The 23,683-nt window shown below is 43.0% G+C and overlaps 1 protein-coding gene across 8 annotated transcripts in view; it reads left to right on the top strand.

Moving 5' to 3' along the window:
• The first annotated feature begins 5,577 nt into the window (after window positions 1-5,577).
• The window catches only part of LOC113021485 (potassium voltage-gated channel subfamily C member 1-like), a 90,002-nt gene continuing 71,896 nt past the window's right edge, over window positions 5,578-23,683 (top strand). For 4 of the 8 annotated variants that reach the window (XM_026166234.1, XM_026166232.1, XM_026166230.1 and 1 more), the window contains exon 1: window positions 5,578-6,945. In XM_026166234.1, coding sequence (XP_026022019.1) covers window positions 6,403-6,945 — 543 coding nt within the window. In that variant the 5' untranslated portion in view covers window positions 5,578-6,402. The remainder of the gene's footprint in view (window positions 6,946-23,683) is intronic. The other 4 variants (XM_026166237.1, XM_026166236.1, XM_026166235.1 and 1 more) reach the window with 2 other exon arrangements.

Below are 23,683 nucleotides of genomic sequence, written 5' to 3'. Positions count from 1 at the left end.
CCAATGTAAACCTCAGTCACAGGTTCAGATGTTGCGCAAATGGAAGAAAGCAGTCTTACATATTTGTTTAATATGTGCGTTGAAGGACATGTCCTGGTAAAAAATGACTCCAACAGTGTTACTGGAGGCCAAGGTAATGCCATCCAGAGTAAGAATCTGCTTAGATACCATATTTCTAAGATTTTCAGGGCCGAGTACAATAACCTCAGTTTGATCTGAATTAAGAAGCAGAAAGTTAGTGGCCATCCATGTCATGAACTGGCTGTGTGGAGGCAGATGAGGACCCAAATGCAAAACTCACGGACACAAAAAGCTGAACTCAAAATCATTGCTTTATTGCAGGCTTCACACAGAAACAGAACTAAACTGGGAATGCTAACTGGGGACCGAGGGAACACAGAAAAGCACACAAGTTCGGGGAGGAGACATTGACAACGCGACACCGAACTGAGGGAGACATGCACATAAATACACAGAGGGTTAACGAGGGAAGTGGGAGCACACGGGAAACACAGCTGACACAGATAACCATAACGACAGGGCAGGAGTAACACAACACTGACGGGAGACTGTCAAAGTAAAACAGGAAGTACACAGAGGTGCAGACAGGAGGAGAGAGAGAGACAGGAGAGCACAGGCATAGCGGGCTGGGGAAACATGGAATAAAACACAAGGAGGGGAGACGAGGGCTCACAGATACAGAGGGGCACACAGGGGGTAAAAGTCACAAGAGGAAATCAAATAAGAAACAACTTAACAGAGCAACCCAGGAACCATGGCCTAAATAAAGAACAAAATACAAAAATACATGAAAACTAAGAATACAGGGCCAACATGGCCCAGGATCATGACAATCCAGGTCTTTATGTCTTTAAGACATTCCTGCAGTTTAACTCATTGGTGTGTGTTATCTGGCTTCATGGACAGATAGAGCTGGGTGTCATCTGCATAGCAGTGTAAATGTATGCTATGTCTTCTAATGATGCTGCCTAAGGGAAGCATGTATAATGTAAACAGAATTGGTCCTAGCACTGAACCCTGTGGAACTCCATAATTAACCTCAGTGTGTGAAGAGGACTCTCCATTTACATGCACAAACTGGAGTCTATTAGATAGATATGATACAAACCACTGCAGCGCAGTACCTGTAATACCTACAGCATGTTCTAATCGCTCTAATAGGATATTATGGTCGACAGTATCGAACGCTGCACTGAGGTCTAGCAGGACAAGCACAGAGATGAGTCCACTGTCAGAGGCCATAAGAAGATCATTTGTAACCTTCACTAAAGCTGTTTCTGTGCTGTGCTGAGCTCTGAAACCTGACTGAAACTCTTCAAATAAACCATTCCTCTGCAGATGATCTGTTAGCTGTTTGACAACTACTCTTTCAAGGATGTTTGATATAAAGGAAGGTTGGAGATTGGCCTATAATTAGCTAAGACTGCTGGGTCTAGAGATGCTTTTTGAGTAAAGGTTTAACTACAGCCAGCTTGAAGGCCTGTGGTACATAGCTGATCATTAGAGATAGGTTGATCATATTTAAGATCGAAGAATTAATTAATGGCAGGACTTCTTTGAGCAGTTTTGTAGGAATGGGGTCTAAAAGACACGTTGATGGTTTGGAGGAAGTAATTATTGAAGTTAACTCAGAAAGATCAATTGGAGAAAAAGAGTCTAACTTAACATCAATGGTACTAAGAGTAGCTGTAGATAATATTACATCTGTGGGATGATTATTGGTAATTTTTTCTCTAATGATAAAAATTTTATTTGTGAAGAAGTTCATGAAGTCATTACTAGTTAACGTTAAAGGGATGGTTGGCTCAACAGAGCTCTGACTGTTTGTCAGCCTGGCTACAGAGCTGAAGAGAAACCTGGGGTTGTTCTTATTTTCTTCAATCAGTGATGAATAGTAAGATGTTCTGGCTTTGCGGAGGGCTTTCTTATAAAGCAGCAAACTATTTCTCCAGGCTAAATGATGATCCTCTAGATTTGTGACACGCCATTTCCTCTCCAGATTACGAGTCATCTGCTTTAGGCTACGTGTTTGAGAATTATACCACGGAGTCAGGTACTTCTGATTAGAGACCTTAGTTTTCACAGGAGCTACAGTATCCAGAGTCGTACGTAGTGAGGAGGTGAAATTATTAACAAGATAATCGACCTCTGTTGGGGTAGCGTTCAGATAGCTGCTCTGCTCTATGTTGGTACAGGGCATTGGAGATGATAACAGTGGGTGGATTATATTCTTAAACTTAGTTACAGCGCTTTCAGAAAGACATCTACTTTGATAAAGTCTACTCTTCACTGCTGTGTAATCAATTATTGTAAAAGTAAATGTTATCAGGAAATGATCAGACAGGAGACGTTAAATGTTCAGCTGCAGAATGCTTGCAGCATTTTTAGCATCTACATGAATGTTAAAATCACCCACAATAATTATTTAATCTGAGCTGAGCACTAAACCAGATAAAAAATCTAAGAAATTAGACAGAAACTCAGAGTAACGCCTACGTGAATGATAGAGAACTACAAATAAAACTGTTTTTTGGTTTTCCAGCTGGGGTGAACAAGGCTAAGAATCAGGCTTTCAAATGAATTAAAAGTCTGTCTGGATCTTTGGTTGATTAATAAGCTGGATCGGAAGATTGCTCCTTCACCCCCTCCTCAGCCTGTGCTTAGAGGATTCTGACAGTTAGTCTGACTCAGGGATGGTGAACGTTTAAAACGAACACAATCATCCTGCTGTACCCAGGTTTCTGTAAGGCAAAGGAAACCCATTTGTTTAGTTTGCACGACCAATCAAATATCAGTCCATGTACTAAAACCTTAACACATCCTGTGTAGAGGTGGTCAGATTGTGATAAGAGCTTGAACCTTAGGTCTGGTGTATTTGGGTGGTTTACTGTATTTCATATTTTGAGGGCATAGCTCTGTAGACGCGTGTGTTTCCATGACGTATTAGTGGAGAATGAAGCACAGTGCTGCAGACTGTTCTCAACAGGCCAACGCAGCACATTAGCTCTGCACTGAGGGAGAGAGGAGGGAGGGCCGACAGGCAGTGGAGATGATAAGGAAAGGTGGAGAGAGGAATGGAAAGAATACTCGGTGTGAGAGAAAGAGAGAGAGAGAAAATGGGAGAGCACTAATGATCTGATGGTCTGCAGTCTTTTCCCTCCACATTCTGTGGATCTCAGCAAATACTTGTTCTGCTTCTGGCCTGTCTCTCTCCCTCTCCCTCTCGTTGGTGGTGGGGGGACAGTCTTGGAGAGTAACAGCGATAGAGAGAGAGAGGGAAGTGGGCGTGAGGCAGCACCATGTCCCTCCTGCTCTTCCTAATTGAGCCAAGTGTTTTAGTAGATTAAAAAAGTGTGGATGAAGCTGAGACAGAGAAAGACGATGAGAGCTTTATCACTTGCGACTTTAATAAAACTGCAACAAATAATTCAGAATTTTACATTGAACAGATTTAATGTTAATATGTTAGTTACAGCATCGCTAAAGTATTTAAAAACTATCGTGACCATAAAACTCCCTGGAACGTAAAAGCGCTAGAACGATCGTTCACAGAGTCTTCAGCAAACATACTCGGTGCCTCAAACGTCCACAGCATGGCCCCACCTATAGGACGCGATGTAACATCACACTGAGTTCTACAACCCAGTCAAAAACTATGGAATCACCACATTTGGAGAATGTTCATTCAACTTATTTATTTCGTATCAAACATTTTTGTAGCAACTATTTTTGTTTATTAATTGAACACGAAACATCCCTCAAAAATATTACTTTTATTAATTATACAGATTTTTTAGATCAAATAGAGGGAAACCAGTATGGAGTCACTCAATGCTGAGAAATAGTTATAGAATTACTGTAAAGATTTTCCAAATCTGCCATCAATATATTCAGACATGCACAGGCTTAGATTTTAAGAGGGACACACCCATCGCAGTATGTAGAAAACACCATTTCAGGGTCGCTGGAGCCTTTCCCAACAGGTTGCCAGTCTGTCACAGGGCTAACACATAGAGACAAACAACCATTCACACTCAGAATTACCCCTATGGGCAATTTAGAATGACCAGTTAACCTAATTCCACTAACTGCATTTCTGTGGACTGTGGGAGGAAGCCAGAGAACCGAGGAAACCCACGCAAACACGAGGAGAACATGCAAACTCCACACAGAAAGGACCCAGCTGGGTGGTGGAATAAAACTCTGGACCTGCTTGCTGTGAGGCAACAGTGCTAATCGCTGCACCACTGCCCGTGTAGAAAACGTGCATTTCTCAAAGCCAGACGACATGAAAAAAGGCCAAAATATATACTGAAATAAACAACTGTTGCCTTCCTTCAGAAATATTTAATTTTATTCCCAAAATGTGAATTATGACTTAACTGGATATGGTCAGTTACAAGCGTATCTGTAACCGGAAGGTCGCCGGTTCGATCCCTGGGCTCTCTGTCCTGGTCGTTGTGTCCTTGGGCAAGACACTTTACCTTACTTGCCTACTGGTGTTGGCCAGAGGGGCCGATGGCGCGATATGGCAGCCTCGCTTCTGTCAGTCTGCCCCAGGGCAGCTGTGGCTACAACCGTAGCTGCTCCACCAGTGTGTGAATGTGAGAGTGAATGAATAGTGGCATTGTAAAGCGCTTTGGGTGCCTTGAAAAGCGCTATATAAATCCAATCCATTATTATTATTATTATAGATCAAGGGAACAAACGGATTTCTACTCAACCACACGTCTTTGACACCAGAATAGTCACCTCCTGCTGGCAGAAAGAACTCAGTGTTAGGGCACGTTAGCATTGGCTTTACTTTTCACAGTTGGAAGTTATGTCCATTGGAATGGTGAGCATGGTGGTGCAGTGGTTAGCACTGTTGCCTCACCCTGCTTGGGCCTTTCTGTGTGGCGCTTGCATGTTCTCTCCAGGTAATCCGGCTTCCTCCCACAGTCCAAAGACGTGCAGTGGGGTTAGGGCAACCAGCGATTCCAAATTGCCCATAGCTGTAAATGTGAGAGTGAATGATTGTCTGTGTGTAAGCTCTGTGATGGATTGGTGATCTACCCCAATACTGAAACCTGAAACGAGGAACAGAAGGCTCCGTTTTATATGCAGTCTATGGATATTCATGCATCACACCAAAGAAAGAAACTGCTAACATGTGAATATTCAGAATGTGCAAAGTTCTAAACATTACAAACCTTTGCTGAAACCCACGTGGGTGATTAAACTGACATGAACAAGTGGCTGGTACAAATTTAATTAGGTTACTTCACAAACAAAGGAGACAAAAGCAGCCTGAATTCATATCATCTTGTTCCACTCTTCATGTGTGACTTGGCAGGGACAATACTGAATTAAATCCACTGAGAATAATTATTTCAAAGTGGGAAAGAATGGCATCGATCCTAACTGGGTTATATTCCAACACATGTTTTCATTTACTGTACATGAATACATACTTTTACTGTAAATGGATGCAGAAAACATATAACCTACTGCATAGAAATGCAACAGATTTTCAGGTATGGAAGAGGCTGATGCTCAGATTTTCCTGGCTGAGAATTCCAAATAAGGAAAACCCCAAAACAAGAGAAACACACAAGGTTTTTTTTTTATAATATATGGTTTGTGATCCGTCAGCCAGAGTGAGGTTTACCCCCTCCTCTCAAAGTCAGAACTGTAAATTAGAGAGAAAACAAGAGCCATGCAACAATAATTCAGTGCCACTAATGTTACTGAGTGCATTCTCCTGCAGCCAGTTTTAAGGATGTGGTAGAAAGTTGGACACCAGGAAAGCGAAACCTACTAAATAAATGAAATTCCTGAATAAGGTTTGTTTCAGCAGGCATAGAGATGCTAATGTCTAGATGCGCATCAGTATTTCAGCATTTCCAGAAGGAAAAAAAAAGAAGCAAATGATCACGTGCATGCTCTCGCTCTCTACTGCTTAGTTCAACACATCTGATTTCTCTGCACAAGTACGGGCTGCAGAGACCCACGGGATGAGAATAAGAGCAAATGTATTCATGTTCAGGTATTCATGTGGAGGTCGCGAATTCAACATCGTCAAAGGATTTGAATCACACGAACTCAGTAAATCAATCGCGCGGGCAGGCAGTCAATCAGCGGGGAAACCTATTGATTCATAAAATCCGCATCCCACACATTCTCTCTTTCGTACATATACACGCGCCTGCAGATCCCCCCTCTCTCTCTTAGAGAGGCAGAGAGGCTGACTCCTCCTTCCTTTCCTTCTCTCACTTGTGTCTCCTTGTTGGCGGTACAGTATAACACAAGCATACAGATCGGGGACCGACGGTGGATGGGGAAAGGCAGTAGCCGCAGCAGCAGCAGTCGGACGTACCGACCGAAGGATGCTCCAGCACCATGACTTGCTCGGCGTCAGATAGCGAGAAGATCGTCATCAACTGCGGTGGAATTCGACACGAGACCTACCGGAGCACCCTAAAGACGTTGCCGGGGACGCGTTTGTCTTGGCTGACAGAGCCCGACGCCTACAGCAACTTCGACTACGATCCCAAGTCCGACGAGTTCTTCTTTGACCGCCACCCGGCCACCTTCGCCTTCATCCTCAACTACTACCGTACCGGCAAGCTCCACTGCCCCAACGATGTCTGCGGGCCGCTCTTCGAGGAAGAGCTTGCCTTCTGGGGCATCGATGAGACGGACGTGGAGGCGTGCTGCTGGATGAATTACCGACAGCACCGTGATGCAGAAGAAGCCCTGGACAGCTTTGAGACCCCCGAACCGGATCCACCCGAGGACGACCCTGCACTCACCGGCGGAGCGGATGGCGACCTGAAACGTCTGTGCATGCAGGAGGACGGCCGCAGGGCGACACGGTGGGAGGTGTGGCAGCCCTGGATGTGGGCACTGTTTGAGGATCCCTACTCCTCCAAATATGCCCGGGTGAGTGGCAAGTGTAACGTTCAATCTGTGTTCCCTTTTTTCTCGTGCGCGCTCTGCAACTCATGCGTTTGGCACTGTTTTGGCCACTGCGCATTGTTGCGCGTAAATGTTCTCCGGATACTGTTGGAGGATGAAAGGACGTTCAGTTCTCTGCGGGTTAAAAAAAAGCCACAGTGGTGTACGTTTGATCTTTCTCATGAATCATTTTGCAGGAGGATTGTGGCTCCTGCTGATGGCATTTTTTTCAGTGCGCATCAGCCCATCCATCTCACAAATGTTTCACAAGTGTGCATCCATCCTGAATGTCTATCGTACACCAGACATTTATTTATTTATTTATTAACCTTTATTTAACCAGGAAGATCCCATTGAGATTAAAAACCTCTTTTTCAAGGGAGACCTGGCCAAGATAGGCAGCAGCAGATGTCTCACAGTTACAGAAATTACTCAAACACAGGCAGCAACAACACACATGCAACAATAAGTGAAAGAATACAAATAAAATAAAAATAAAATTCAATAAAATTCAAATAAAATAAAAAGTCAGTTAAAATGACAATCAATCTAATTGAAACAGTTGCATGTTATGGACTTGGCCTCAAGGATTCGTAGTTTAGATTTAAAATCACTTAATGAAATGAATTCAGACATGTTTTTTCCATATCTATTTCTTGTCAATCCATACTTTGTGAAAATTATTCAACAGTCTAGAGGTCACCTCTATGAGTAAAGTGATCAAAATGTAATAAAGGAACGTCAGCTGTGCATCCTCACACTTCATCCTAGAGGTTTGTCTCAGTACATGTGTACATGTAGTTTACATAGACTTTAGTTAGGTACTGCTCTTGCTCCAATGTTGTTCACAACTGCTTTTTCTGTTTCTAAATGTTGTTGCCTCCCAGGAACTCACTTCAAAATGATTCAACTGTTCTGTCCTGACTATAATGAGTCAGAAGATCAGCTTTGTAGCTTATTTATACTATATAACACCAATGACCTACAACAGTAATCTCAGCATGCTGTGTATATGTAGGAGTTTTATCACAATCAGAAGTCAAAGGCCCTAGAAAATAGGAAAGTATGCCCTTACAATCAAGCAAGAACCGAGCTGTCTTTTAATAGAAAGATAAATATCAGAATGCAAAAATAGAATAGAATAGAATAGAATAGAATAGCCCTTTTTGGTCATTGTACATGTACAACAAAACCAGCGGTGCCAGAATAAAATGTACACAGCAGACAGCAGGAATAAATAACAAACATGAGAAGTATTTACAATGAAGAGGGACATACACAGAAAGACGAGAAAGGCACACATTTAGAACAACATAGCTGTAAAGTGCTTGAAGAAGTCCGGAGAAAGGACTTGGTCTAAATAGAGTCCATGTGTGAGTAGCCTGAGTGATGAAGGTTTCTGAGACCATGGCTCAGGTGAGGTGGGTGGGCAGGGGTGGGCTGTGGGGGGATAGTGCTTGTTAACAGTCTGAATGGTCCAGGGGAAGAGGCTGTTAGTGAGCTTGGTGGTGTGGGACCCGATTGGCCTGAGCTGCTGACCTGCTGGTCAAACAGGTGGTAGGGGGAGTGCAATGGGTCACCTGGGATGGCCCTGGGCCCTGAAGCAGCAGGATGTGGCGATGGCCTCGGGGGGTGGCAGAGGACAGCCAATGAGTCTTTTTGGGCAGTTCCTGTTCCAAGTTGCGGCTGGGAGTAAGTGGAAGGAGAAGAGAGGAAAGAGGAGCGCAAAGAGACCACTAACAACAAATGGCCTTCTAACCTGAACTTGCAGCTGGTGTTTGTGTGGACACAGAGTCCACGGGGCTCCACGAGAGAACAGGAGCTCACCTTCATTTTCAGTTTTCACTATTCTTGAATTAAATTCCATCTAAACTGCCTCATGTTGAATCTGGTGCAGTTCTTAGATCCAGTGATTGAAAAAAGTGATTTGTTTGACAGTACAGCATCACAACATCATGGTGACAAGAACTGGCTTTGATATGTAACGAGCTTCTTGGTTGCATGAGAATATTTTGTGGAAGGTGAGACTATGTTAAACCTTTTCGCTGGCACCAAAGCAGTTTGAAGATGTTTATGTGCAGCTGGTCTGCAGTCTGCTTTTCAACACAGAGGAGAAACTGTACTAGCTCAGGACTAGATTAGGTCACATGTTAATTGGAAGGTTAAGCGTGTGATCCCTGGCTGCTCCAGTCGGCATGCCAAAGTATTCTTGGGCAAGATACTGAAGCCCAGTCTGCTCTGTGGTGTATTTATCAGAGGCAGAAAGCACTTACATGTAGACAGTGTTTGGGTAAATGATGCGTTTTGTACAGAGTGGTGACTAGAAGGATGCTGAATAAGAACCAGGCTATTTACCATAAAGTGGGCTTTACTATCTAGAGTATGGTATTTTAAATATGCTGCTTTTTTACCCACTTTAAGTTTACTGAAAGTTCTGCTGATTAGAGAAAACTATAAGATGTCAGCAAAGCTATCTGATGGAATTCTCTTGGTTTTTATAGTGTCAATGCAACAACAGTCATTTCGAGGAGAGCTGCGTTGTGATGATTGATACTCTGAACTTTTAGTAGAATTAAGGCAAATCAGCTTCTGACAAATGCTGCAATGCACCAGTGCACAAACCAAAGTGGGTGAGATTTAATTTGTAAAAACCACAGGTGTTGTTTTTGTGAAAAACTCAAGTAAACTTGTTAGATTACTACAGTAAATAAATAATTTTCAGACGTTATTTTCTCAAGCTGAAGACAAGGCTGCTGGATTAATTTAATCAAACTGTAACCAAGCTGTGGCCCAGCACCTCATCCACATGTGAAACAGCAATCAGACGTCAACAGTGATATAGGTGAACATTTCTATCAGCATGTCTGCTGTATCGGTCAAAGAGGATCTCACTCAGTTTATGCAAGTGTTGCAGTTCAGAGAGGCTTGTTCCAACCCAGTGTCCTCACAAAATACAGTCAAATAGAATGATGCTGCAACTTTCAGTGTAAGTGCAGGACACAGAATGCCCTTTATGCAGAAAAGCAGGCAGTCTGGCTGTAGATGGTCCTCGTGTCTATACAGGGGACCCCAGTTTGTGCAGACAAAAACCTCATACGAACCAAGATCTTTTCTTAACCATAGTGTTGCGTCCATATGTAGATATCACAGGAATGAGGACCTGTGGAAGCATGAAGTACCATAAAAATGGACAGGTCTGCAATGTAAATGGCAGCAAACGAGTGACTGAATAATGAGGGGTGATAGTACAAAAAAAGACAAGCTGATGTCATGGTTGAGGGGGTTAGGACAGCATCAGTGTGACAGTGGAAGTGACTTTGAAAGTGTTGCAGTCAATAGTTTTGGTGCCAGCACTGGGACAAAAAGGTTGGGTTGAAAGGTAGATGGTCAGCGCAGCAGCAACACTCAGGTAAGCTAAAGTCCAGCTTCTGTTAGCCGATTAGCTTGTTTCAGGATGAAGGTTTAAACGTTTTTTCACAAAGATATTTGACAAAGAAAAGCAGGACGGCATGAGTTGTTGTCCTGTGGCGTCTGTCCTTAAGTATGTGTATTATATTTGCAAAGGTGCCAGGTTTGCCCATTTCTGTCTGTCTTCTGCTTCACAATCTACATGGTCCATCTCCGATCTCGTTCTCTCGTGTCATCGCACCGACAGCTCACTGTGGTTTATTACTGTGCTACATAATCAGAGATGAGTGCTATATTGCTTATTATTGCTATTCAGTCCCTTCTCACCAACCCTCCACCCAATATGCTCTCACTCCCCCACCTCGTTCAACCCCCCCCCCCCAGCTCTCTGCTTGTGCTATAGCGTAAGACTGCAGTCCCCATAGTAGCTGACTGTGCTGTAGTCTGCTGCAGAGTAGGAGAGAGAGAGAGAGGCACAAACAGGGGGAGGGAATTACAGAATGTGAGGTGTTTTTGGTTGAGGGTGAATTCAGCAGCAGAATAAAAAGAAGCAAAAGAGAATGGAGCCACTGCAATCCCCCCCCCCCCCCCCCTATTTCTTTCATTCTTTACTTTTTTCTTCCCCCAATCTCTCAACAAGACAAGCAAATGCACACACGAGCTTCACTTTCACACACTTGCTAGGCTGCTACACACAGAGTTCATTGTAGCAGTGTGTCATTTTGGTCCTAGTACTTATAGCTCTTTCCTACTGTATTTAAGCCCCAAAGCACTTTCTATTATGAGGCTCATTCAGCTTATTCACACACATCACACAAGCACTTTTTTCTGTCCCTAAGTGCTTTTGTCTAACATTCACACTCGGATAAATGCTTCAGTGGTTCAGTATTCTGCTTCATGGATAGATCCAGACCGCAGGAGCCGGGGATCAAACCACCAACCTTCCGACAATCTCCTGAGCCACAGCTGCTCGTTTTGTTCTTCCATGTTATTGTTATGTCAGCGGAAAGGAAAAAATAGTCTCTTTATGATGTCGTTCCATTTACAGTTAACACTGAAGATCTTCAATAAAAAGTAATTAGTAATAGATTTTATTAACCTCCTATTTAAAAGTGAACAAACTTGACACTCTGATGTGTCCCTCCATACTCTGCCACCCACTGGTCATTTAATGTTACTACAGATGTATGACGTGTCATTTAACCCTGTCATGCATGAATTCTGATGACCTCAATCAGTATTTTTTTTTCATCTTTTCATGACTGAAGATGAATAAAAATTCTTTAGAAAAAAAGCTGAATGTTTTTGGAAGTAGTTTTTAGTTTGTTTTTAGTTTTAGCTATTTTAGGGGGATATCTGTGTGTGCAGGTGACTATTACTGTGCATAATTATTAGGCAACTTAACAAAAAACAAATATATGCCCATTTCAATGATTTATTTTTACCAGTGAAACCAATATAACATCTCCACATTCACAAATATACATTTCAGACATTCAAAAACAAAAACAAATCAGCGACCAATATAGCCACCTTTCTTTGCAAGGACACTCAAAAGCCTGCCATCCATGGATTCTGTCAGTGTTTTGATCTGTTCACCATCAACATTGCGTGCAGCAGCAACCACAGCCTCCCAGACACTGTTCAGAGAGGTGTACTGTTTTCCCTCCTTGTAAATCTCACATTTGATGATGGACCACAGGTTCTCAATGGGGTTCAGATCAGGTGAACAAGGAGGCCATGTCATTAGTTTTTCTTCTTTTATACCCTTTCTTGCAGCCACGCTGTGGAGTACTTGGACGCGTGTGATGGAGCATTGTCCTGCATGAAAATCATGTTTTTCTTGAAGGATGCAGACTTCTTCCTGTACCACTGCTTGAAGAAGGTGTCTTCCAGAAACTGGCAGTAGGACTGGGAGTTGAGCTTGACTCCATCCTCAACCCGAAAAGGCCCCACAAGCTCATCTTTGATGATACCAGCCCAAACCAGTACTCCACCTCCACCTTGCTGGCGTCTGAGTGGGACTGGAGCTCTCTGCCCTTTACCAATCCAGCCACGGGCCCATCCATCTGGCCCATCAAGACTCACTCTCATTTCATCAGTCCATAAAACCTTAGAAAAACCAGTCTTGAGATATTTCTTGGCCCAGTCTTGACGTTTCAGCTTGTGTGTCTTGTTCAGTGGTGGTCGTCTTTCAGCCTTTCTTACCTTGGCCATGTCTCTGAGTATTGCACACCTTGTGCTTTTGGGCACTCCAGTGATGTTGCAGCTCTGAAATATGGCCAAACTGGTGGCAAGTGGCATCTTGGCAGCTGCACGCTTGACTTTTCTCAGTTCATGGGCAGTTATTTTGCGCCTTGGTTTTTCCACACGCTTCTTGCGACCCTCTTGACTATTTTGAATGAAACGCTTGATTGTTCGATGATCACGCTGCAGAAGCTTTGCAATTTTGAGACTGCTGCATCCCTCTGCAAGATATCTCACTATTTTTGACTTTTCTGAGCCTGTCAAGTCCTTCTTTTGACCCATTTTGCCAAAGGAAAGGACGTTGCCTAATAATTATGCACACCTGATATAGGGTGTTGATGTCATTAGACCACACCCCTTCTCATTACAGAGATGCACATCACCTAATATGCTTAATTGGTAGTAGGCTTTCGAGCCTATACAGCTTGGAGTAAGACAACATGCATGAAGAGGATGATGTGGACAAAATACTCATTTGCCTAATAATTCTGCACTCCCTGTACATTTTGGTGTATTTCAGGGGACCTTGTTTGATAGTATTCATTTTCTAATTCCTTTATTTTTGTCTCTAACTCTTTTGCCTTTTGGAAAGTCAATCTTGCTTTAGAGCTAGTGATGCTAATTATTTGGCCCTCAATAAAAGCCTTAAAACCTTCCATCTTATGGTTGCAGAAGTTTCTGTTTTATTCATTTCAAAATAGAGGCTAATTTGTTCATCCAGAAGCGAGACCAAACCAGGGTCCGCCGACCATTTTTGTTTGCAACGCCTAATTCTAGCATCTTTCACAAGCTTTGCGTCCTGATATACCAATGAGTTGGGAGCATGATCTGAGATTAGGATCGCCTCAAAGGAGCATTCCTTGATTTTATGTCTCAACTCTGCAGATATCAAAAAGAAGTCAATTCTTGAATTCTTTTCTTCCCTCCAGATATCTATTAAGTTTAATTTCTTCATAAAGTGCCGTATAGTTACTCTACTACGGGTGTGAGACTCTTTGGTTCCCGAGCTCCTATCTTTCACCGGATCTAGTACACAGTTAAAATCACCTGCCACCACACATTTACCAGGAAAAGAGGACAACATGAGGAATAAGTTTTGAAAAAAGATAGGGTCGTCTGTATTAGGTGCATAGATGTTCGCCAAGATAATTTATTCATTTAGTAAGTTCCCTTGAATGACAAGGTAACGTCCAAATTTGTCTTTGGTGACTTTACCTGGAGTGGTATGGATTCGTGCACCAAAATGGTAACCCCTCTCGCTTGAGAGTTAAACGATGCAGACAAGACCTTGCCTCTCCACCTCCTCTTAATTTTCAAGTCCTCGTTATGCATCAGATGTGTTTCCTGAAGAAACACAATGTTAGACTGCAAAAATTTTATTTTGTTCATGACTTGTTTAACTTTCTTCAGATTTCGTAACCCTCTGCAGTTCCATGATGTGATTTAGATTTTTATCTCACTAGACATTTCTTGTAGATTGTGCAGTTATATTCCCCAAACAAGTGAAAATATATGTCAAAAAAATAACAAAAAGAAAAAGACGGAAAGCTAACATAAATACTATTAGTAACATCAGAAACTGCCCGAATACCCTCACCGTCACTCATATCCAGGCCTTCCCCAGATGTTTAAAGCTTTCAGGTAGCAATTAACAGTCCCACCCAAGGATGACACCGTATAGCTGAACTAGTAGAACCGAACTATCCAACTGTTAACTATAACATTAACCATACCCTCCTGTGCCACCAAGGTTAGATATTACATTCTTATCTATTCATAAACACCCCTCTTTGCCATAAGTGAAATCCAATTTCACATTTCAAATCAGATTTCTAAGCAAAACTAATCAGAAGTGGTCTGCTGGTTTGATTGAGCCCCACTTACTTGAAGTTGACCAATTTACATTTGTTGCAGAAATACGTTCGGCCTATTAATCTTTTTTTATTTGATTTATTTATTTATTTTAAATTAGAAGACAGATATGGGTATCTTAAGAGCGTTAATCCTGCACTGAGCCCCTGATAGAAAATGCATTGTAATATGCGCTATTAGACACAAGCATACATTTAACGTTATAGTTTGATCTGCCCGAGCCGGCTCGGCTCGATCCTGCTCCTCTTCTTCTCAGGTCAGATGTTACCTTCTGCTTTGTAAACTTAGACCGTATCCTAACCATCAGTCCGATCCCTCTTTTGACTTGATCCGTTTGATGAAGCCCTCCGCCTCAACATGGTTGTTAAAGATGAGGGACCGTTCCTTATATGTCACTATCAGCCGGGCCGGGGGAATGATGCCATAGCGGAGCCCCATTGTGCGGAGTTGGCGCCTCGCCTCGTCGAACTCCTTCTGTTTCTTGTGGACACCTGCCACCACGTCCTGGTAAAACCTCACCGTCTTGTTCTTGTATCGTACTTCTGTTTTAGTCTTAGCTGCTCTCATCAACAATTCTTTATCTTTGAAGCTGAGAAATTTCATTATCAGCGTACGGGGTGCAGGATTGTTGTGGGTTCTCGGCCCAGCTCCAGCGTTAGTTATGTACGCCCCAGCATCAACTCCAGTGCATCCGGCAGCCAACTCTCCAGAAAGGCACAGGCGTCCTCGCCCTCCGCTCCCTCCGGTAGGTTGACCATCCTCAAATTGGAGCGCCTTGATCTTGTCTCCAGGTCCAGCAGTTTGTCCTCCAAATCTTTATTTTTATTTTCTAGGACTAGTACTTTTGTCTGGAGGGAGGCAACGTTATCCTCAATTGTCAAAATCCTAGTTTCTGCTTCTGTGACGCGCTCTACACAGTCAGTAATGTCTTTCCTCGCACTCTCAATAGCGGACCTATGCCGTCAAACCTGGAGGAAAACTCTGTTTTCATGTTGTTGATAGCGGTCAGGATGATGGCCAATGTGGGGCAGGACTCTCCTGCCGCCATATCCTTGCTTCTGTCCGGCGCATTAACCTTTGGAGTCCCGCTAGCGTTAGCCTCGCCGGAGTCCATGGCCTCACTGCTAGCTGATGAATCCTTGCTAGGCCTCGACTTCGTAAAGTCTGACAATTAAGCTTGGAGAGTTTTGTTCCGCCCTTGACTGACTTTCTTCTGTGACACCGGCATAACCCTAAGTTTATTTGTTGAAATAGCGGTGATTCACCTACTCAAGTACAATATATTAGCAGGATTTTGCCAACAGGGTAGCAGAGCAGGTTAACGCATGTCCGCTCAGCTCGCTGCCATACTGGAAGTCCCATTTGAAATCATTTGGTAAAAAAAGTATGGTAGCCAAAATACTTTCATGAATGTTTGACATATGACATGACACTTTTCTAAGTTAGTTTATAAATAAGCATAAATAAACAGAAAAGTTTACTAAAACCAAATACTTGAAATGCCAACGTAGAACAGTAAAAATATCACCTGAAGTGAAAAAGTACTGAAAAGGTGTAATGCTTTGATGAACGAAGAAGGATAAAGTAGAAGTTCTACCATTTAAATTGGCTTACATATAAGAAGAAAAAAAGAATACTGATCATCATTAGTTTACATCATTCTCAGTGTTAAAAATGTTGACTTCTTCAAATGAACATGATCTGTGAGATGGGTGGTCAGTGGATGGAAACTGGCCCAGTCGATTCTCCTAGTAACAATAACTGAGCCAGTTTTATTCACAGGTGAGCTCCATGTGGAGTACAACAGTTAATGCCTACAGGGTCTCAGTACATCTGCAGAAAAACAGTGACAACCAGGTGATGATATTTAATCACAAGCACATGCTTCAGCATTTTTCCAGTTCTCATTTTTCCCTTTTCTGTCATTGCAGTGTCTTTCATCTTTTTATAAACCACCCATGTCTCTCTTTCTACATGTCTCCCTGGAGGTTTGCTGTGGTAAAGGCAATATATCCTGCAGGGTCCCTCTCCCCCCTCGGTGCTTTTCAGGATAATGCTGTGAAAGAGACTTTTTTTTTGTCTGTGCCACCTATCTGTGAGGGAGAGAGAGAGAGAGAGGGAGGGGGACCAAACTATATTTCATGTCACGTCAAGAAACAAAACATTTAACCACAGAGGGATCTCCGCTGTGATCTTGCCTCGTAGGGAGTTAATAAAACAGCCAACGAACAAACACACAGACACACACATGCAAAAATAGCTAACTGAGCATGGGAACGGTGAGCCCATAGGCTCATTTAATACAGTACATCCATACATGCAGCAGATTCCTGCAGAATGATCTGTTGTGACGTGTTGTGCATGGTGTGTGTGTGTGTGTGAACTGCAGTATCTAACATCTACTGTGAATGAGTTCCTTTCACCTTCAGTCCGAGACAGACAAACTAACACACACAAATCTACCTGTATACACACACAGCCTCACACATGCACACAGAACACAGCACACACACGAGACAAGCACAACTGCCAGCTTTGAGGTACACTTGTAAGCTTAACATATGGTTGTGATTTTCAGTAATGATATAGAATTCCTAAGGTACGCTCGTCACTGTGACACGTGAGCATACGTGACATACGAGTACTCTGTGACTTGAAATGTTTAAATGTACATGGGAGAGATAAATATCTTAAACCATATCTTCTTCATTGTGTCTTTCCTCAACTCAACCATCACCATGACAGTCATCCTTTCCTCACTGTTTAAATGGTTGTGTTTACATTCTTGAGAGAAGATGGAACTTCAGAAAAACCCAAAGGTTCTCAGACTGTATTCTCCATCTCTGTCTGAAGACAACAAAAAAGGCTTTTTGTGCAAACTGTGTGAGTAAGTATATGCAAACACATAGTGGGGAATACAGTTTTCCGGCAGGGCTTTATATTGTTGAAGCATTATCAAACCATCAATATAATTTTTCTGTTGGAGGACAAAGACATGTATGATTATATTTCTGTAGTTTTTGAACATCTAATTCTGTCTTGTTTACTGTTTGCTGCTTTATATGTAATTCAAAACAAATGTTGCTCTTGTGTGTACACAAGCTATGTTCTTACAGTCCTATTACCAATAACAGCACCCTATAATCTGCATACATGTACATAGTAAGGTACAGACACAGCTCATAGACACTTATATTTGTCATGTGTTCAATGCTCTGTAGAATAATGGACTTGCCAACATCAGCACCATTAGCTTGACCTCTTCCCAGCTTGACGCTGTCACCTGCTACTGCCCCTTTCTGTGATACTGTACACTGTCACCCATCTCTTCAGAGGAGCCAGTGGTCAGCTGACTCAATCCGACAATCAGCCACCCAGCGGTAGATGAGCTAGTGAACAGCTGCTCAATCAGTGACTGGACCAGTCTTGGGTTGTTAGCTTTTGTGGTGTATTCTGCTCGTGTTAACTAAGCTTGGTGTTTTCTTTGAGGAACTAGTGAATGTTACTCCCCTCAACCCCTTGCCCTTATTCTTGGGGACGTAACAAAATTATTGCAAATTTATTAAAACTAGAAAAATAAAAAATATAGCATTTACAAATGTATTCACAGCCTTTGCCATAACACTCAAAAGGTTTCCACTGATCTGTTCGATGTTTCTATATCATGTTTTGAGTTTACCTGTGATAAATGCAGTTGATTGGACATACCTGTCCAATATATAAGGTTCTATAGCTTACTCTCTATGTCAGAGCACAAACCAAGACATAAAGTTCAAGGAATTGTCTGTAGACCTCCAAGGCAGGATTGTATCAAAGCACAGCTCTGAGGAAGGGTACAGAATAATTTCTACAGTTTTGAAAGTCCCAATGAGCACAATGTCCTCCATCATCTGTAAGTGGAAGAAGTTTGAAACCACCAGGACCTAAAGCTGGCTGCCAGGCCAATATGAGCAACCGCTTGTGACCAAGAACCTGACAGTCACTCTGACAGAGCTCCAGTGTTGTTCTATAATAATAATGGATTGGATTTATATAGCGCTTTTCAAGGCACCCAAAGCGCTTTACAATTCCACTATTCATTCACACACTGGTGGAGGCAGCTACAGTTGTAGCCACAGCTGCCCTGGGGCAGACTGACAGAAGCGAGGCTGCCATATCGCGCCATCGGCCCCTCTGGCCAACACCAGTAGGCGGTAGGGTAAAGTGTCTTGCCCAAGGACACAACGACCAGGACAGAGAGACCGGGGATCGAACCGGCGACCTTCCGGTTACAGATGCGCTTCTCAACCCCATGACTCACGGTCGCCTATGAAGGCAGGAGAACCTTTTCTGCAGCACTCCACCAGCCAGGCCTGCATGGTAAAGTAGCAAGATGGACACCACTCCTCAATAAGCTGATGTTTGCAAAAGATGCCTGAAGAACTCTCAGATTAGGGACAAAATTCTCTGGTCACCAAATGAACTCAAAGATTGAACTCTTTGGCCTGAATCCCAAGCATCATGGCTGGTGGAAACAGGCACTCCCCATCACCCGGCCAATACCATAACTTAAGTGAAGCATGGTGGTAGCAGAATAATGATGTGGTGATGTGTTTAAGCAGTAGGAACTAGGAGACTAGTCAGATGAATGCAGCAATGTACAGAGTATCCTGGATATCTCTGTACATTGCTGGAGCACTCTGTCCAGAGCACTCTGGATCTGGCAATAACCATCTCCGGAGTGATCTGGACTTCAGACTGGGGGTAAAGTTTGTCTTCCAACTAGACAACAATCCTAAGCACACAGCCAAAAATAAGAAAGAAATTTATTTGAAACCACTTTGTGAATGTTCTTCAGTAGAGCCCAGACTTGAACCATATTGAACATCTCTGGAGAGATCTGAAAATGGCTTTCCACCATAGCTCCTCATTCAACCTTGAGCTTGAGAGGTTCTGCAAAGAAGAATGTGCAAAAAGTTGTAATTGCTGTCAAAGGTGCTTCAACATTCGCCCTGAGTTCCTGAAGGCTCTTAATGTTGTAGGGCTGTCTTGGTTGACACGCCTCTACAATGTTGCGTGGAGATCCGGGGAGGTACTGGATTAGCAGACCGGAGTGGTGGTTCCCATCTTTAACAAGGGGGAACGAGAGGGTGTGTTTCACTCTTCAGTCTCCCTGTGAAAGTCTCTGCCAGGGTGCTGAAAAGGACAGCCCATCTGTTAGTTGAACCTCGGAGGACCAATGTGTTTTTTGTCCTGGTCGTGGAACACTGGACCAGCTCTTTATCCTCTCGAGGATACTTGAGGATGCATGGGAGTTTGCCCAACCAGTCTAGATGTGCTTTGTGGACTTTGAGAAGGTATCTGACCATGTCCCTTGGAGTGTCCTTTGGGAGGTGTTTTGGGAGTATGGGGTGTCTGGCCAATTGCTACAGGCTATTCGATCCCTAAACAAGCATTGCAAGAGCTTGGTCCACATAGCCAGCAGCATGTCGGACTCATTTCCAGTGGGTTATGGACACTGCCAAGGCTGCCCTTTGTCAACGATTCTGTTCGTAATTTTTATGGACATAATTTCTAGGTGTAGACAAGTGGCAAAAATCTTTCACTTCGGTGGCCTCAGAATCTCATCTCTGCTTTTTGCATATGATGTGGTTCCATTGGCTTCATTCTGTGATGGCCTCCAGCCCACACTAGAACACTTCACAGCCGAGTGTGAAGCGGTGGGAATGAGAATCAGCACCTGCAAATCTGAGGCCGTGGTTCTCAGTCGGAAAAGGATGGAGTGCCCACCCTGGGTCAGGGACAAGTTCCTGCCCCAAGTGGAAGAGTTTATCTTATCTTGAGTGATAGGAGAAGGGAGATCAACAGACAGATTGGTACATTGATGCGGATAATGTACCGGTTCGTCTTTGTGAAGAGAGAGCTGAGTGTAAAAGCAAAGCTCTCAATTTACCGGTCGATCTACATCCCTACCCCAACCTAAGATCACGAGGTGTGAGTAGTGAGCAAAAGAATGACATCGCGGATACAAGTGGCAGAAATGAGCTTCCTCTGAAGGGTGGGTGGCTTCTCCCTTAGAGATTAGGTGAGGAGTTCGGCCATCCGGGAGGGGCTCAGAATAAAGCCTTTGCTTCTCCACATCAAAAGAAGCCAGTTGAGGAGGTTCTGGCATCTGACAAGGATCCCTCCTGGGCGTCTCCTGGGTGAGGTTGTCTGGGCATGTACTTAATGGGAGGAGGCCCCAGGGCAGACCATGGACATGTTGGAGGGATTATATCTCCCAGGTGGCCTGGGAACGCCTTGGTGTTCCCAGGTATAACAAAGTTTTTATCTGACGTAAAATGTATAGAAATTATACATATACCAACAAGACAGTGTACATATGGAAAAGATATATATAAACCTTATAAAGTTTGTATCTGTCTTGTGTGAAACTTGTATGAAAAGCATACAAGAGTAAAAACAGATATAAGATCCCTTGAAAGATTATATAATGAATCTTGTATGTTTTGGATACTTACTAAAACAATATATGAAAGTAATGAGAAAGTGGCCACTTTCATGAGTTAAGTCATATAAGTTTTTACTATTTCTTTTCCATATGGGCCCTGTCACAACAGCATTTGTTTTCATTCAAAGTCTTTATGGCTTTAATACCTGGGGGGCCGGTCTGTAGTCAAAATGCCCAATTTTCTGTCCCAGTCCAGCCCTGCAGGTTAATACTGGCAGTGTCACCATGCCAGCTGACTGGATTTCATCATCAGCCAGTGTTGCTCTCTGGCAGCCCGTGGGGATGAGAGAAAGGAGGACCCAAATGCAGGACTCTGGTGATGATGACAGAGCGTTTTTATTTACAGTGCAGAAAATAAAGACAACCAATAAATCCCTGTGTGTTCCCGACTCCCGTTCCGTGTCTCCACTCCCTGCGTACCATCCACCCGCTGCTTCCTCGTTCCCACAAATCCTCCTTGGAAACACATACAAAGGCAGCCTTCAGAAAACTCTAGAATCGCGGCAGACTAGCACTTACTGGCTTGCTGGGAAACTAACAGCTAGTCACGCATAACGATCCCTTGTTGTGGAGCTCTCAGCCACACTGCTGTGTAGCTCCCCGACGATGTTAGATCAGCTCCAGGTGTGTGTGATGATCCAGATGGCAGGGCCACACCCCCACACATGCACACACACACACGCCTATATATAGAAACAAATGACAGCAGCACAATACAAGGACACGGTAACTATGGCGTTATTTTTGTGCCACTATTCTGAGTGCACATAAAAAAAAATGTGAGCGCAGGTAAAAAAAAGTTTGCAGGTGCAAGTGTTGCATTTTGAGGAGAAATTTATTTTGAGCGAAGAAAAGCTAAATTTGAGTGAACAAAATTCACTCCTGCGTGCAAAACATGTATTTCAGTGTTTGCTGTTATCCACACACACACACACACACACACACACACACACACACACACACACACACACACACACACACACACACACACACACACACACACAACAGCCCCTCTCGCTCGCTATGTGTTGCTCGCGCTCTCAACATTTCTGTCCGTGCGCGCTCAACTCTTTCTCTACACCGTTATATTTGTGCCACAAAACCAGCCAATCACAGACTTGGATGCAAAAAAATCTGATTGGCTGTTTTGGTCTCCAATCAGCTCGAAATGACGAAATGCAATATCCCCGAATGCATTTCGTCCAAAACTTTTAAGATATTTTCAAATATCTGCTCGATTTATAGGTGTGTCTTTAATGTCCTGTGGCAATCTGCTTTTCAAAGAAATCCAGCATGTCCTTAAAAGCAGCTCCCGACTCGTAGTTTCCCTGAAAACCACAGAACACAGTTTTCTGTTTATCTGTCAGCTGCTTTTTGGTGACTGAGAATAAACTGCTCTGAAAAATCTAAAACTGCCTCGGTAGGAGTCCTGGAAAGCCCAAGTGAATGCTTTTTCTGCCCAAAACTATCTCAAATTTTCTGTTATTTTTAGGACATGTGTCCTGATCTTGTTTTCAGTCAGTCTACGAAACAAAGTTGAGATGTATGAACATTTTCAATGTACAGAAAGTTTTGTATATGGGCAGAAGAGTCTGTAAATGACTTAATGAATAGGTGACACATGAACATTTTAAGTTGTTTACAGTCATAACGTAATCTGACAATAGCCAGTCACATCTTAATAAAGGCAAACAAAAAAGACAGACCAAATCTCCAACATTAACGTTTAAGGTTAGGTTAAGCTAAAGTTACAGCTCAGCTACAGTTAGTTGTGATTCACTTACATTTGCTCCTGTAGGCTTACACTGATGGACTGGGGGACTGACTTGCTGCATTCCCAAGCAAGTTGACACATAGCTGCTACTCCCTTATCCTGGTTCTGCCTGTTAAAAAGGGTCTTTTCCTCCCCACCATCCCCAAGAGTTTGCTCTGATTGTAAGGGTTTTGTCCTGTATTGTTGAGCCTTACCCCAACAATCAGACGAACCAAGCAACAGTGGGAAGAAAAATCTCCTTTTAAACAAGAATGAATCTAGTTTGATAATTACTAATGATTCAATGTAATAGTAGTGTATAATTACATAAAAGGTGAAAGAGGTAAGTGGAACCCCCACCCCCCACCCCCTAGGAGCCCAAGGCTATTTCATCATGGCACTGTTGACCATTGCAGAAATCAGGATAAATAGGAAAACTAAGCAAAAATAGTGCGTGTGTGTGTGTGTGTAACAGAGACTATATGGAAATGTGAAGAAGTCCTATGTCAGACATCAGTTATATGAAGCGCTTCAGTAATGGCAGTGCACACTGTTGCAGTCATGCACATAATGCAATGACAATAAAGTGAACACAACATTGAGATGTGTTCCGTAATCATAGTGTAAAAGAATTATATCTGTATTTATATTTGACTCAGTAGTGTCTTCTCTCCCCCCCCCCCCCCCCCCCCCCCCCCATAGTACTATATTCCATTATGATGATCTCATTTTGGTTGTCCCTAAGGTGCTGTTCCTAAATCAGTCAGTGGAGCTATAACTTATATCTCAGGCCCATAGCTCTGGACACACCCAGAGACATAAATGCATGTATTTTAAGAGTCCACCATTCTTTCTAGAATCTATGAACTTTTTGGTTACAATGAATAGAAGACCAAAATCACACTTAAATCCATGATCCCAATCAATGTCTTTCTTCAAGTCAAAACTTTGGA

The sequence above is a fragment of the Astatotilapia calliptera genome, chromosome 4 (genome assembly GCF_900246225.1).
Source record: "Astatotilapia calliptera chromosome 4, fAstCal1.2, whole genome shotgun sequence".
Classification (NCBI taxonomy): Eukaryota; Metazoa; Chordata; class Actinopteri; order Cichliformes; family Cichlidae; genus Astatotilapia; species Astatotilapia calliptera.
This window is presented reverse-complemented; position numbering and strand designations above follow the sequence as displayed.